The sequence below is a fragment of the Colossoma macropomum genome, unplaced genomic scaffold (assembly GCF_904425465.1).
Source record: "Colossoma macropomum unplaced genomic scaffold, Colossoma_macropomum, whole genome shotgun sequence".
Classification (NCBI taxonomy): domain Eukaryota; kingdom Metazoa; phylum Chordata; class Actinopteri; order Characiformes; family Serrasalmidae; genus Colossoma; species Colossoma macropomum.
This window is the reverse complement of record NW_023494795.1, coordinates 34,342,398-34,355,391: the sequence shown is the minus strand read 5'-3', so window position 1 is coordinate 34,355,391 and position 12,994 is coordinate 34,342,398. Positions and strand designations below refer to the sequence as shown.

The 12,994-nt window shown below is 38.6% G+C and overlaps 1 protein-coding gene across 2 annotated transcripts in view; it reads left to right on the top strand.

Annotated features, from left to right (window-relative positions):
* wasf1 (WASP family member 1) overlaps nucleotides 1–12,994 on the top strand; it is a 110,425-nt gene that overhangs the window by 94,773 nt on the left and 2,658 nt on the right. Inside the window, exons 6-9 of one of the 2 annotated variants that reach the window (XM_036582296.1) lie at nucleotides 1,941–1,997; nucleotides 5,473–5,639; nucleotides 6,775–6,945; nucleotides 11,989–12,542. In XM_036582296.1, the coding sequence (XP_036438189.1) occupies nucleotides 1,941–1,997; nucleotides 5,473–5,639; nucleotides 6,775–6,945; nucleotides 11,989–12,542 (949 nt within the window). The remainder of the gene's footprint in view (nucleotides 1–1,940; nucleotides 1,998–5,472; nucleotides 5,640–6,774; nucleotides 6,946–11,988; nucleotides 12,543–12,994) is intronic. The other variant, XM_036582297.1, reaches the window with a different exon arrangement.

Genomic DNA, 12,994 nt, shown 5'->3' with positions numbered 1-12,994 from the left:
CCCTCACACTTAATTCATTCAAAACATGCCGATATTTCAGCATGTGTTCTTTAACCTAATCCGAATCAGCATTCTCACATGACTGAGGCCTCACTAAAGTGAGCAACCAGTGCAAAACAAACACAACAAACACACTTTTTATTTATTTTAAAAACTATTACTTTTAGTTTCTGTGGTTTTTCTTTGTTTATTTGTTTAGAATATTTGATTTATTTCTGATGTACACTACCGTTTAAAAGTTTAGAATCAATTTTCTTAGCATTAATTTATTATTTTATATACAACTCAGCCCCACAAGAAGAGCTTTGTTATGTGGGCTATCTGTCATGCACAGGAGGCACAAAAAGGATACATTTTATACATTTTCCAAACACATAATATCCCTCGATGTCTTTCTAGCAGAGCAGTGATCACCCTACCTATTACAGGGAGATTGTGTACACATGAACAAGAACACAGACTTCACCATCATAGCTGAGATATAATCGCAAAATTGAGGAAAAACAACACCAGCAAACCTAAAAACCTCAACAATCAAGCCTCCTAGACTAAAGCATACGGCCATCGTTTATACAGCTTCATTCAAAACCTCTACATGACCACCACAGAGCAGGTATCAGTTGGATGGTGGGTCATTCTCAGTGCTGCAGTGACACTGACGTGGTGGTGGCGTGTTAGTGTGTGTTGTGCTGGTACGAGTGGATCAGACACAGCAGTGCTGTTGGACATTTTAAACACCTCAGTGTGTCTGACTTTACATCTACAAGGTGGACCATCAAAGGTAGGAGTGTCTAATAGAGTAGACAGTGAGTTGACACAGTGTGTGGCAGCACTGCTGTGTCTGATCCACTTGCACCAGTGCAACACACACTAACACACCACCATCACATCAGTGTGACTGCAGTGCTGAGAATGATCCACCACCAAAATAATACCTGCTCTGTAGGGGTTCTGTGGGGGTTCTGACCATTGAAGAACAGGGTAAAGGGGGCTAACAAAGTATGCAGAGAAACAGATATAAATATTGCCTTCCCGTTGCCATCCCACCACCATGCTGGGCCAGATACAATAATAAAGTACAACGTATATTTAAAAATTATAATGTAGACAGCAAAAGGTAATTTTACCTATTTTATTCAACACTGAAGGCATTGTGCAATCAACGAATTATTATACAAATCAAATAATAAATCACATGCTGAAATTACATGTTTACAGTCATTTTTGTCAGCTTTTTTGCCCCATTTCTGAAATAAGCAGTGCATGATTTCCATTTAATATCCATGCTGGATATAACATTTAACTTCATTCTGGATGTTATACAGCTCCAGAATCATCTACAACCCTGCTCAATATTCTGGACACATCTTACATTTCTTAAAATTAACAGCCTTTTCTAATTACTATTTGAAACATATTAGACAGAATTTATACTTTTTTCTGTCACAAAATTGGTTTATTTTACCGAAAACATTGATTTCAAACTTTTGAATGGTAGTGTTTGTCATTTATTTTAGAGAAAATTGTTGCATGCCACATATTTTATATTGTCTTTGTTCCTGTTATTTTTAATTGTTAAACTGTGTTCTCTGTTGTGTTTTGCAGGTTTGTGTTCTGCCTCTTTTGTGTTGTGTTGAACATTTATTTGCCTCTTTAATTGAATTATGTTTAATTTTGCATTTAAATATGTTTCATTTTGTTTACATTTTAAGTCTTTTTGTCATTACACATTCTGTTAACCTGCACTTTCCTTCTGTTATTTTAGCTATTTTTTTTTTTATTTTTGCTCGTCTCTTTTGCTCTTGTTTGACAATGTGAACCCATCATTTAGCTTGAGGTTTTGGTAAACAATGCTTCAGTGCTCTATTTTGTGCTTTTGCTGTGTTGTGCTGTATTAAAATTGTGCCTTTGGTGCTTCTCTTTTTATTTTGTTCTTGTAGTTACAGGACCCCCACTTGTATGATCAGGTCTATAAGTATTTAGACCTCCCAGGGCAGGTATGTGAATTAGAAAACTTTGAAAAACAATAGTACACATGTAGAACTTGTATTAACTAACCAGTAAGACTTAAACTCATCATCGGGGAACAAAGGAATCTATGGCTATTATATTCACTATTATGTAGGATTTGATCAGCTTTTCAGAAAAGCAAATTGCCAAATTACTGTGAAGTATTTGAAGTGTTTTTCATGTATGAAGGCTGTCCTAGAAAACCTTCTAATCCGGGGCTGTTCTATCCTTCTTAAGAATGTTAAGCATACTGATGACCTTTACACTGACGGTTTGAATGAGTTTCTCTGAGAATCCTTCCCCTGGGTCAGTTACAGTACTGAAAGTCAAGATGAGAGTCAAGAAGTCATTTAACAAGTGAAGAGATGGATAAATCAAACACCTCTGTAAACTGTCCATCAGAAGTTTGGGGACACCTAACAGTTCTTTTTTCTGTTTACCATAACTTTGCATATTAAATATAAAGCTGTTTAGATGTTGCCATTTTCTTTGCAAAACTACTGAACCAAACAAAGTGAGAATAGTGAGAATAATGCTAAATCCTGCAAGCACTCAAATTTCAAGTGTTTAAACCACTTTTGGGCCAAAAGATGTCTAAATTGTGCCTTTAACAACGGTTTGAAAAAAAGAGAACTTTATTAGAACTTTATTTATTGCCTTGTAGGCCCACCTTGCTGGTGTTCAGGTGTAGACTATGGCCCATCTGTTGATGCACAGTTTTTTAATGTAGTTATGTTATAACCAAAGTTTGGGGGGAGGAACATGCCTGAAACCCCTCCTTCTTCCACTTTTACACCCAGTAAATTTACATTCTCATCTTCCGTTCTCAGAAGACCACTTACCGCCAACATGTAAACGCAGCATTTCACTGAAATTTTCAAAAGAAGGTAAGGTGTCCCCAAATTTCCCATTCAGGTAGTCAAAAAAGCTGAGCTAGGACAGAGGTCTGTGTTTTCAGGGCATATCCCGAACAGACTCACTGAAACAGAGCCATACAGATTGATTTGTTTCCTGTATTTTGCCATATGTGTGTGTATTGCTATGCTGTCAAGCATTCTGTGGTGTGCGTTTGCAGAGCTGGCTGCTCACCTGAAACTGCTTGATCTCCTAATGTATGGATGACTTTCGTCTCACTATACATGTGTGCACAAATGTGTGTGTGTGTGTGTGGGCGAGTGTTTTACCTCAGCTCACAGGTAGCGCTTACACGACAGATTATGAAAGCACTGTCTGGGAGGAAAAATAAAGATGTAGTGGGGAAAAGGGCACACCTGAAGTTCTGTGTGTGTGCGGGCTTGCAAACGTACATAAACGTGCAGCACAGGAAATGGATTCCTATAATAAACATCTGTGGACGTACAGTACTGTCAGAGACCACCCTTTTGTTTATTTAATTTCCACTCAACATGGCCATAAAGTAAAAGTGATTCATTTTTCATTTCATCTGGAAAATAGCAGGACACGTATACAGTACTGTGCAAAACTAAAGCACCTAAGCACATTATTTAAAACCACTTATAGTATCAATAAGTGTGTTTCTGCTTGTAAAAACACAATGTATCATTAGAATAAATGCAAAAAAAACTATGCTGGGATGTAGCGGAATACAAACCTTGGGAATACATATTCAGAATACAAAAAATTAATTATCTATTTTCAGTCCACATTACATGCTGAAAAGACAGTATTCAGAATATAGTTGCTTTGTGGTCCTAGTAAATTTTTAGGAGAGTACTTTTAGGATACTTTTCCACTAAATAAAAAACATATAATCTTTTAAAGAAAGACCATAAGTGCTTGTTTACTAAGTATTTTAAAATCAGGGCATGTGTTTCAAACATACTCTTTAGATTCTAAAGAGGAACTCAACAAAAAAAAAAAAAATTAAGTTCCTGCTAAAGCCTGAGTAGACTGATAAATCACTGTGATGAGCCAGTTGATTTATTTCAGTGTTAAGCTCTTTTGAGGGATAGTGGAACTGAACAGTGTCCTCAGTAGTGTTCAGTTCACAAGTGATAAGCTCAGCATCAGTGTTGTACTGGTTTGTGCATGTGTTTCGTGGCATTATGTTATACTCATAGACTGCAGCTGAAAATTGCATAGGTACTTTGTAGTCAAATTTGCAAGATTTTGTTATCGGAATATTTGGAGATTTGAAACTTTATTCACATGATGAAACATTACCAGACGAATTACATTAATAAAACTGCCAATTATCAACAGTAAGCCAGCTCCATCACCAGCACACTGCATTTAACATAATGAAGCACTGACTGGCCAAACTATTTAATGGTATTGGATGATAACCACAAGTAGTACCAGGCATTTGGAAATGGTTAAACGAACATATTTGTATACGCAAAATCACTTTTTATTGTATTAATGTTCTTTGTATTTATAGTAATATTTGTGTTTTTTTAGCTTTTTAAATCTTATTTTCTCAGGGCCCTAAAAAACTGTATCCACAAAACTCTATATAATAAAAAATGACACAAAAGCCACTAACACTAAGCATAGCATCAAATCTATCACTATTTAAGTTGTACCTACTTCTTTAAATGTGCACCTACTTCTACTTTATCTCTTCCATCCCTCCAGTCTGAAAGTCAATAAGGTACAGCTGTGTCCTCTCAACAAAAGCTGTTCCCGAAGCTCTCACTGACATGATATTCCATTTTAAAGAGACACTAACAATCACACAAGCAACTACCCAAACTCACTTTAGCTTCCTTGCGAATTTGTTTTAGAGTTTAAAGTTTATCTCTGAGAAGATTAGATATAAGATAATTTTCTTATGTAAGGAATGGGAAAGTTAAAGGAAAAAAGTGGAAAAATGGGTTTCCAAATATGGAAAAAAGAGATGAAAATCAACTCTTGCTTCAGATCTGAAAAAATCCACAGGTGTTTCTGTTCAACCTTCCACTGAGATAGAACAACTCAATGCTGTGCATCTGAAAGAATGTGTAGCTGTCAAGAAGTCTCACTGAGAAAAAAAAAGAATAACTTGTAAGTAATGGCTTCTTGACTGGACTCAGTAATGGCCATCTTGACTGGAGTTTAGGTAAGCGAAAGGGAGGGTTGCTGACTTTTGCCCAGTACTGTTAATGCCGTGAGTGTAAATGAGTGAATGGGTAACTGTAAAATAATACTATAATACAATAAAATACAATATTGCATATATGTTTGTACACATGAATAGCATTCAGATGGTTATTTCACATTTGGTAGTGTACACATTGTAGATCTACACATCTAACATATTCTCTATTTCTGCCCACCTAACTCTCCATCTTTTGCTCTGCTCTCTCCATTTATAACTAAGATCTCTTCATTTGGCTTTCTGCGGTACTAAACTTCCAGATTTTATGTGTTTGACAGTAAATGTGACCAAATGTAATAATCATTTTCATATAAACTCTGTAATCCCTCAGTAAAAATTGCATACTGTTTCTCTCCTTTTAGCTTAAGAACATAGATCGCCCTGTAGAACCAGAGAAGGTTCCGCGAGCTCCTCATGATCGCAAGAAGGAGTGGCAGAAACTGGCTTTGGGGGCGGAGCTTGCAGAGGACGACACAGACGAGAAACACAAAGAGACCACCAATGGCGCAGTATCCTACCATGACCCCAGGTGTGTGTATGAGCACTTCATTTTAATCTCGTTATGGAATCAAAACATCTGCGTTGTATTAAGAAAAAGATAAATCATGAGAACAAAATATACATCATCGCTGTCCAAAAAAACGTGTTTCTATTGTTGTTGATTTTTTTTTTCTAAATCATTTGAACACAGTGGCTGATGATGAATGATGATGAATGGAGTGACAGAAATTCTACAGGATCACCTGCAATAAAACCTCTTTCTGTTAACTTACGTTAAAAGTGAAGAACATTTTTGCCTTCTCCTGTAAAGTTACTGTTTTGGAGATGAAAAAAACCTTGTTACTTTTACATTCTTAGTGTTTATTTGTACTTATTCTAAAATTACAATTTTTTGTTATAACTGAAAAAAGAACTGCTCGTATGTTCTGGACGTGCACACAAACTATTGGACTAATATATCTATATGATATATATGATACACTTTAGCAAGCCCTTAAGTGTGATTTAGCATGTTATTCAGCATGTTATTACCTCTACCACCTACTGGCTAAACGTGTCACTCTTTGTAAAAGGAAACATGCCTCCCGTCCAGCACATGATCAATGAACCCAAGAAGTTCTATTTTGTTAAGCTTAAAAAGTTATGATTCTCTCCCTGGAAGTAAAGTAAAAAGATTCTGAAAAAAAAATGCTGAGATAAATTGTTTTATTTGGCCTCTACTGTAATTCACTAGAAATGACCCCATAGGATTGTATACTTGGGGACAAAAAAGCCAAACATGTGTACACACCTGCTTATCTGGAGTAATAGTAGAGGGAGTTTGCCCCATTTGCTGCCATACAGGCTCTACTTTTCAGGGAAGGCTTTACTCTAGATGTTGGATCATTGGTGTGAAGATTTGATTGCATTCAGTCACAAGAGCCTTAGCAAGGTCAGGTTCTGATGTTGGATGATTAGTTCTGGATCATAATGCAACTGAAACTCATCCCAAAGGTATTGGTGGATGCTCCAACAATCCATAGAACTTGAACAATGCTGGGGGGCTTTATACACTTCTATCCGACAGGCGTGGTGTGTGTGTGCTTGTGTGCTATATTTAGTGTGGGTTTGAAATAAGGAATTATTATAAACCTTCTTTTTCCTTCCTGCTTCACTCTGTTCAGGCAAATGTACATGGAACATCTGGATGGTCCATACTCTCTGGCCGCTCTTCCATACTCTCAGATGAATGAGCTGCTGAACCGGACAGGAGACCGCATGTATGGCCGGCCACACGAGCCCCCACCACCCCCACCCTCACACCCGTCAGACATCAAACCAGCCTCAGCCATCAGGTACACACACACAGCCTTTAACATCACAAATAAACCAGCCTCAACAGTCAGCTACTTTACAGATTTAAATATTTGTCCAAAACCACTCAGTTTCTGTTCGGTTCAGTCAGGTTCAGATGTCATTTCCCAAATATGTGTTGGGCTCAGGTTGGACCGGATATCTACCCTGATTTTAACAGATTTCGCCCTGCATTTCTCCCTGCTTTGGTTTTACACTTTCAGTAGATTTTGCCGTGTATTTCCTCAGCTGTGTGTCAGCTGTATTCTTTCTTTCTACCATCTTTACCGTGAAACAGTTTTTAATCTGGCATGCTGGAATCACCCACTCATGTTGTTGCCAGAATTTAGCACTGAGGTCCACAAGGCCCACGCTTGTGAGGAAATAGATGTGTAGGACATAAAACAGTTAATCGATTCAGGAGAGTACAGTTTAGTGCAGTCAAAAGTACGTTTATATTCAGTAAGTAAGTAAATGTTATTTATAAAGCACATTTAAAACGTGTTGAACAAAGTGCTGTACAAAGTGCTATATGCAACAAGCAACAAACTCCACCTACCACCACTGTCCACTTCTCTAATGCACACACATAATTACATACTTACATACATACTCTTTTTGGTACATTTAGGTGTTCCCAAAAGCTAATTAATTAAGTTTTGATTTAAATGACACAGATGAAGCATGTTTGGGATCAGCTGGTAACTTCTTGTTGTGACACTCAAACTGGAGTTATTTGAATCCCCTTCACTTTGTACCTGACAGTGTATGTTTTGCAAGAGCATTGCTTGATGGATACATTATCAGAATTTAAGTGTGATTTTGGGCAGCTGGTTTCATTATATAATAGTATTTCAGATAATAATTTATCGATGATCTAATGATGAATATTATTGACGCTACATCGTAATTTAACCAGCACTCTCTTCTTTTTGGTTAGGATGGGCTGGTTTGGGTCAGTTTTGGATGGAATATTTTGAGCCTGGGTCAGTTTCGGACGCAAAACTTCATGATGTGGGTCAGGTCAGGTTGGGCTTGAATAAAAAGCTTTTGGGGCATATTCAGTTTCAAACCCAAATTTCAGACCAGATTACAGCTGTAAGCTACACACAGACACATCCCACAAGTAAAAAAAGTATATAGTTACACATAGTTTTACACCCTTTAAGAAACACACATGTAATCACACTCACACCTCCCAAACATCTCACCAGCATCTGTCATCCAGCATACCTTGCAAATATGCAAATAAGACTTAGGTGTACACTACCAAGTCAAATCAGTCTTTGCTATTGCACGCATATGTGCACACAAGCATGCCCACACACATTAGAGGTCTGTGACTTTGAGATCCAACCAGGCCCAACTGGTACTGCTAAATTTGAAGTCTGAACCTGACACCCACCTGCACACTCTAACAGAGGCAGACATGGTTTTACAGCACATTGCTTTGTTACTATGTGCTTTAGTTAAGCGACTGAAAAAGCCATGCTGGGATAAAGTAGTATTTTACACGTCCACATTTTGGTGGAATTGCTGATCATACCTGGAAGAGAACAGCATGAACTGTTATTCCTGCTATGCTATAGTTCCTCTCACTTCTGCTTCTACTGCAGAAATGCTGAACAAACTTTGGGAAAGAGCGGCTGTGACCTTTTCAACAACCCAACACATCCCTCTCATCATCCATGGTTTTATTGAGGGGCAAAATCACCCACTTTTGCAGTATCTATGTATATTTTGTAAAACTGTGAAAAGGACAGTAGCTGCGGTTCCAAAACCTGTTAATTACAAGTTTACAGCTGTTGGTTTCTCAAAGATGGTAAAAATCTGTAAAATTACAGTCGTTTAATTTATAAAGAATACTGCATTTTACTGTAACTCAATACTAGTTCAACTAGTTTTTTTGACATACAGTATTTTACCATAATAATAACAGTGAACAGAAATGTCTGAAATAAAGCTGATAATTTGTTTTTGTAAATATATATTCTATTTCTGTGAATGAACAACAGCAGTGTGAAAATGCAGTATATATTTTTAGATGCATTTGACATTTTTGGTATTGACTATTTTTTTACAGTTTACATACAGCTATGCAAGCTCTCCCATTGGTTAGGCCTTTAGGAGCTGAACTGAAGTCCTCAAGTGTCAGATTAAAGACAAACATAATTAGGTACACATAGTGGAATCAGCCAATCAGGTTTAGATTTCCAATGGGTGGGAACAATTTTGTGAGAAGAAAACATCACTTTAGGCAAACTGCTACAAGGTAAAATACATGCTAATATGTCCGTTACAAGCTTCAAATAAAACACGCAGTGTCTTTTACAAGCTTCAAATGTCCATGTTTAATTTAGAATGGCCAAAAATGTTCACAGGAATCGCTGTTAACTTAGCGCTAAAATACTTTGGAAATCCCATAAGGGTGCTATCAGAAATTAGCTTTTACATAGAGGTGTTTTTCCCTTTTTTTGAGCAAGTTCTGAAATGAATGGCCTAAATTGAAGACCTAGCGCTAACAGTCATGATTCATCACTGCTATTTAGAATATATAAACCTGAGCCCGTCCTAAACCCGATATTTATGTAAACAAGGGGCTAGAACCTGGCCCGAAACTCGTTATTTTGTGGAGCTTCTTTAGGCTCAGGTCAGGTAGCAGACCTCTACCACACACACAGATTTGCACTCAATTCAGAGACATAAAAAATCTTATTCATTAAGTGAGGACATACAAGACCCATAGTCAGTATGCCTCAGTGAGTCACCAGCACACGCACACACAGCACTTAGCAAAAGAGAAATACATCATGCTAAATAACGCGCTGTAGGTAACATGAGTGATGACTCACGCCATGGGAAACTTGTTCTCACACTGATATGAAGGTATTCTACATTGTGTAGGCATTATGTTGGTCTCCTTTAAGAATAATGTTTCTTTTTACACAACATGCAGCTTTTTTTTTTTTTAAAAAAAAGATTTTATTTTGGTTTCTGAGCTTAAGCTTGGGTAAAGACATAGCAGTGTTTACTTGCAGTAATATATAGTTTAGTAGAACCCTCCATAAAGATAATAATACAAAATTGTGTGTTATAATACCTGCTGCTTTGCTCTTCTAGTCTGCCTTTCTTATTTTTTTCATTCTTTGTTTGGGTTTGTTTGACTTTTTACTCTGAGGCATTTCTCTCTTCATGAGTTAGCATTTCTCTTGGCTTTGTAGCAGGGGTGACCTAGTTCAAAACACATGAGTAATAACCCCTGCTCCACCCTGCTGTGTGTGTGTGTGTGTGTGTGTGCGTGTGTGTGTGTGTGTGTGTGTGTGTGTGTGTGTGTGTGTGTGTGTGTGTGTGTTTTCTTGTTTTATTTATAGTTCCGAGGAGAAAAAAAACAAAAAAAACAGCAAAAACACCTGACTTGGGTTTTCTCTCGCACTCCATCAGTACATTTCACAACTCTCTTTAACGCCTGAGCCTTTTAGTCCTTTTCACATTGTTGCTGATACGAACATGTTTGTTTGCGCCAGGCTTCAGGAACAGAATACAAGATTGTGAATACTGTAACATGCATACTGCATGAAAATTTTTTTCACACCTGAGTAGCAGCAGGTGTTTATGCCATCATTTTCAGCTTTAAGACTGAAATAAATTTTAGTTTTAGTCAAATTTTAGTCATTTGACCTGAGTTTTCAACTTCCTCTTAAGTCTTGTTTGAGCTGGATTAGTTTACATAGGGAGGCACTGTAATTTAAGCAAGTGCTGGCAATATGATTCTAACTGAGTATGAATCTCAAATGACCACATGTCTGATAGGTAATAATTATAGGGAGAATTAGCTTTTGTAAGTTTTTTATTCTGTTTGGATAAAGTCATGGTAATGTAGTAACAAAACCTACTAATAGACACTGTGATTGAATGTGATGACTTGGGTACTAACAGAATATAACGACATTACTTAATCAGGATACAAAAATGGAATCTGTATTGAAAAGGCAATAGAGTGATTACTAGCAGGGTTACCTTAAAACCACTCTTGCACACCAAACATGATTTTTTGGAGGTGAAAATGCAACTTTATTTTATTCACCTCCCTGTTCAAGTTTTGTGAACTTTGGCAGGCAACATGAGCCCACTCAGCCAGTAACTTACCTGTGTGCTGTATGGTTGCTGACTGGTTGGTTATGTTTAAGCAACTTGTAACAAATGTCAAAAGATTTGTCCTCTGCTTCATCTCGTATGATCTGCATTCTCAAAAACAGCTCAGAATAGGCAAGACGTTGAGGCTTTGTGCCAAAATACTCCCAGGAGATCCAACTTCTGAACGAGAGGGTGAAATTCTCCATGTTGCTTTTGCTTTTCCAAAATGGAAAAAAGCCTACCCAGTGGCACCTTTTGCCTTTTTTGAGGAGTAAAGGATACTTTTTTATTTAAAGACATTCTGCTGTTTGTTAGTTAATTTACAAATTTGCTTAAATTGACCCAGCTTTACAGGTAACTGTGATCTGTATTGCAATACATTTTAAAGTAACCCTCCCAACCCTCAGTATAAACTTCTGGGCTATTTGTGGTAGTTTCACATTACACTGGTATTTTATCCTGTATAAATCAGCCAGTCAGATCCCTCAAATTTACAGAACCTCCTGTGCTAAAACTAATCTTGCTTAAGTCTTTGGACAGTATGTTACTGATGCATATATTTGGCATTATTTTTGATACAATGGTAGCATCACTAGTGGCAGCCTCATACCCTTAATGCAAATACTGCAGTCCTTTAAAGCCCTCTTCAGTCTCAGAAATGCTGAGTTGAGTTACAAGCGTATAGAACATAGCTGGGACAAGTAATGTCATTAGATCAATAGCAGGACTGTCCGTTTTATGTAATTGGTATGTGTGTGTGTTCTCTGAGGTTCATCTACACACAGTCAAGCTGTGTTTGGAACAGTGATGCAGGTGGACAGATACCCAAGAATCAATAAAGTCATCTTGTAGAAACATTTAAAGTGCTGACTTAGCAACGCACTGATTGTCTTTCTCTCCCTCTCTTTCAGCTCCAGTTCAGGTTTCTCAGACAGTCGTCCTCAGTCTCCAGCCCGCACTCCTATCTTCCTTAACCCCAATGCCCCGCCCCCTCCACCTCCCCCATTACCTCCGCCTCCACCTCCTCTCCCATCCACCCTCTCAGGGTCCAGCATGCGGGGCACACCGCCGCCCCCAATCCCACCACTACCCTCTCAGCAGCCCCCAGCTATACCCCCTCCTCCAGCACCCCTTCAGATCGCCCCTGGTGTGTTACACCCTGCACCTCCTCCTGTGGCTCCGCCCCTTCATTCCTCTCCAGCGCGCCTACAGCAGGATAAAGCTCTGCCCCCTGGTATGGGAGATGGGACTGTTTTACCCCCTCCTCCACCTCCTCCTCCTCTGCCCCTCCCAGGGGCCAGGAGCTCCTCCCCCTGTCCACCTGCAGGCCCACCCCCTGTGCCTTCCTTCCCTGGAGCAGTTTCGTCTCCTCCTACTCACTCGGGTCACGAGGTCAAGAGGCATCCTGCCAACCTGCCGCCTATCAGCGATGCACGCAGCGTCCTATTAGAAGCCATTCGTAAAGGTAGGAGCTTAGCCAGTCCTCATTGTGAACTCTCTTTTGAGCTTACGTAGTGGATTGTTGTTGTATGTTCGGATGGTGAATTTGCAAGTTTACCACGAGGAAGTTACTCACACATGGCTAACAAAGTGGTAAATCCAGACAGGTTTGCTGTAACCTCAGTCTACAAAATAAAGCACCACAAAGAACTCAAACTCACTGGCCATTTTATCAGGTGAACCTACATAGATGTAGGTTGGTGGGTTACTGTAGCTCCTCATCTACCCTGTCCAGCAACAGAAAGAGACCAGCACAGGATCTGGCTGGTGGATCATTCTCAGCACAGCAGAGATACTAAAAAAGCTCTTGGCGTGTTAGTGTGCTGCACTAGTCTGACTGCACAGCAGCATTGCTGGGGGTTTTAAACCTACTTTGTTGGTACACTTTGTAGGTATACAGTTAGAGACTACAGCTAA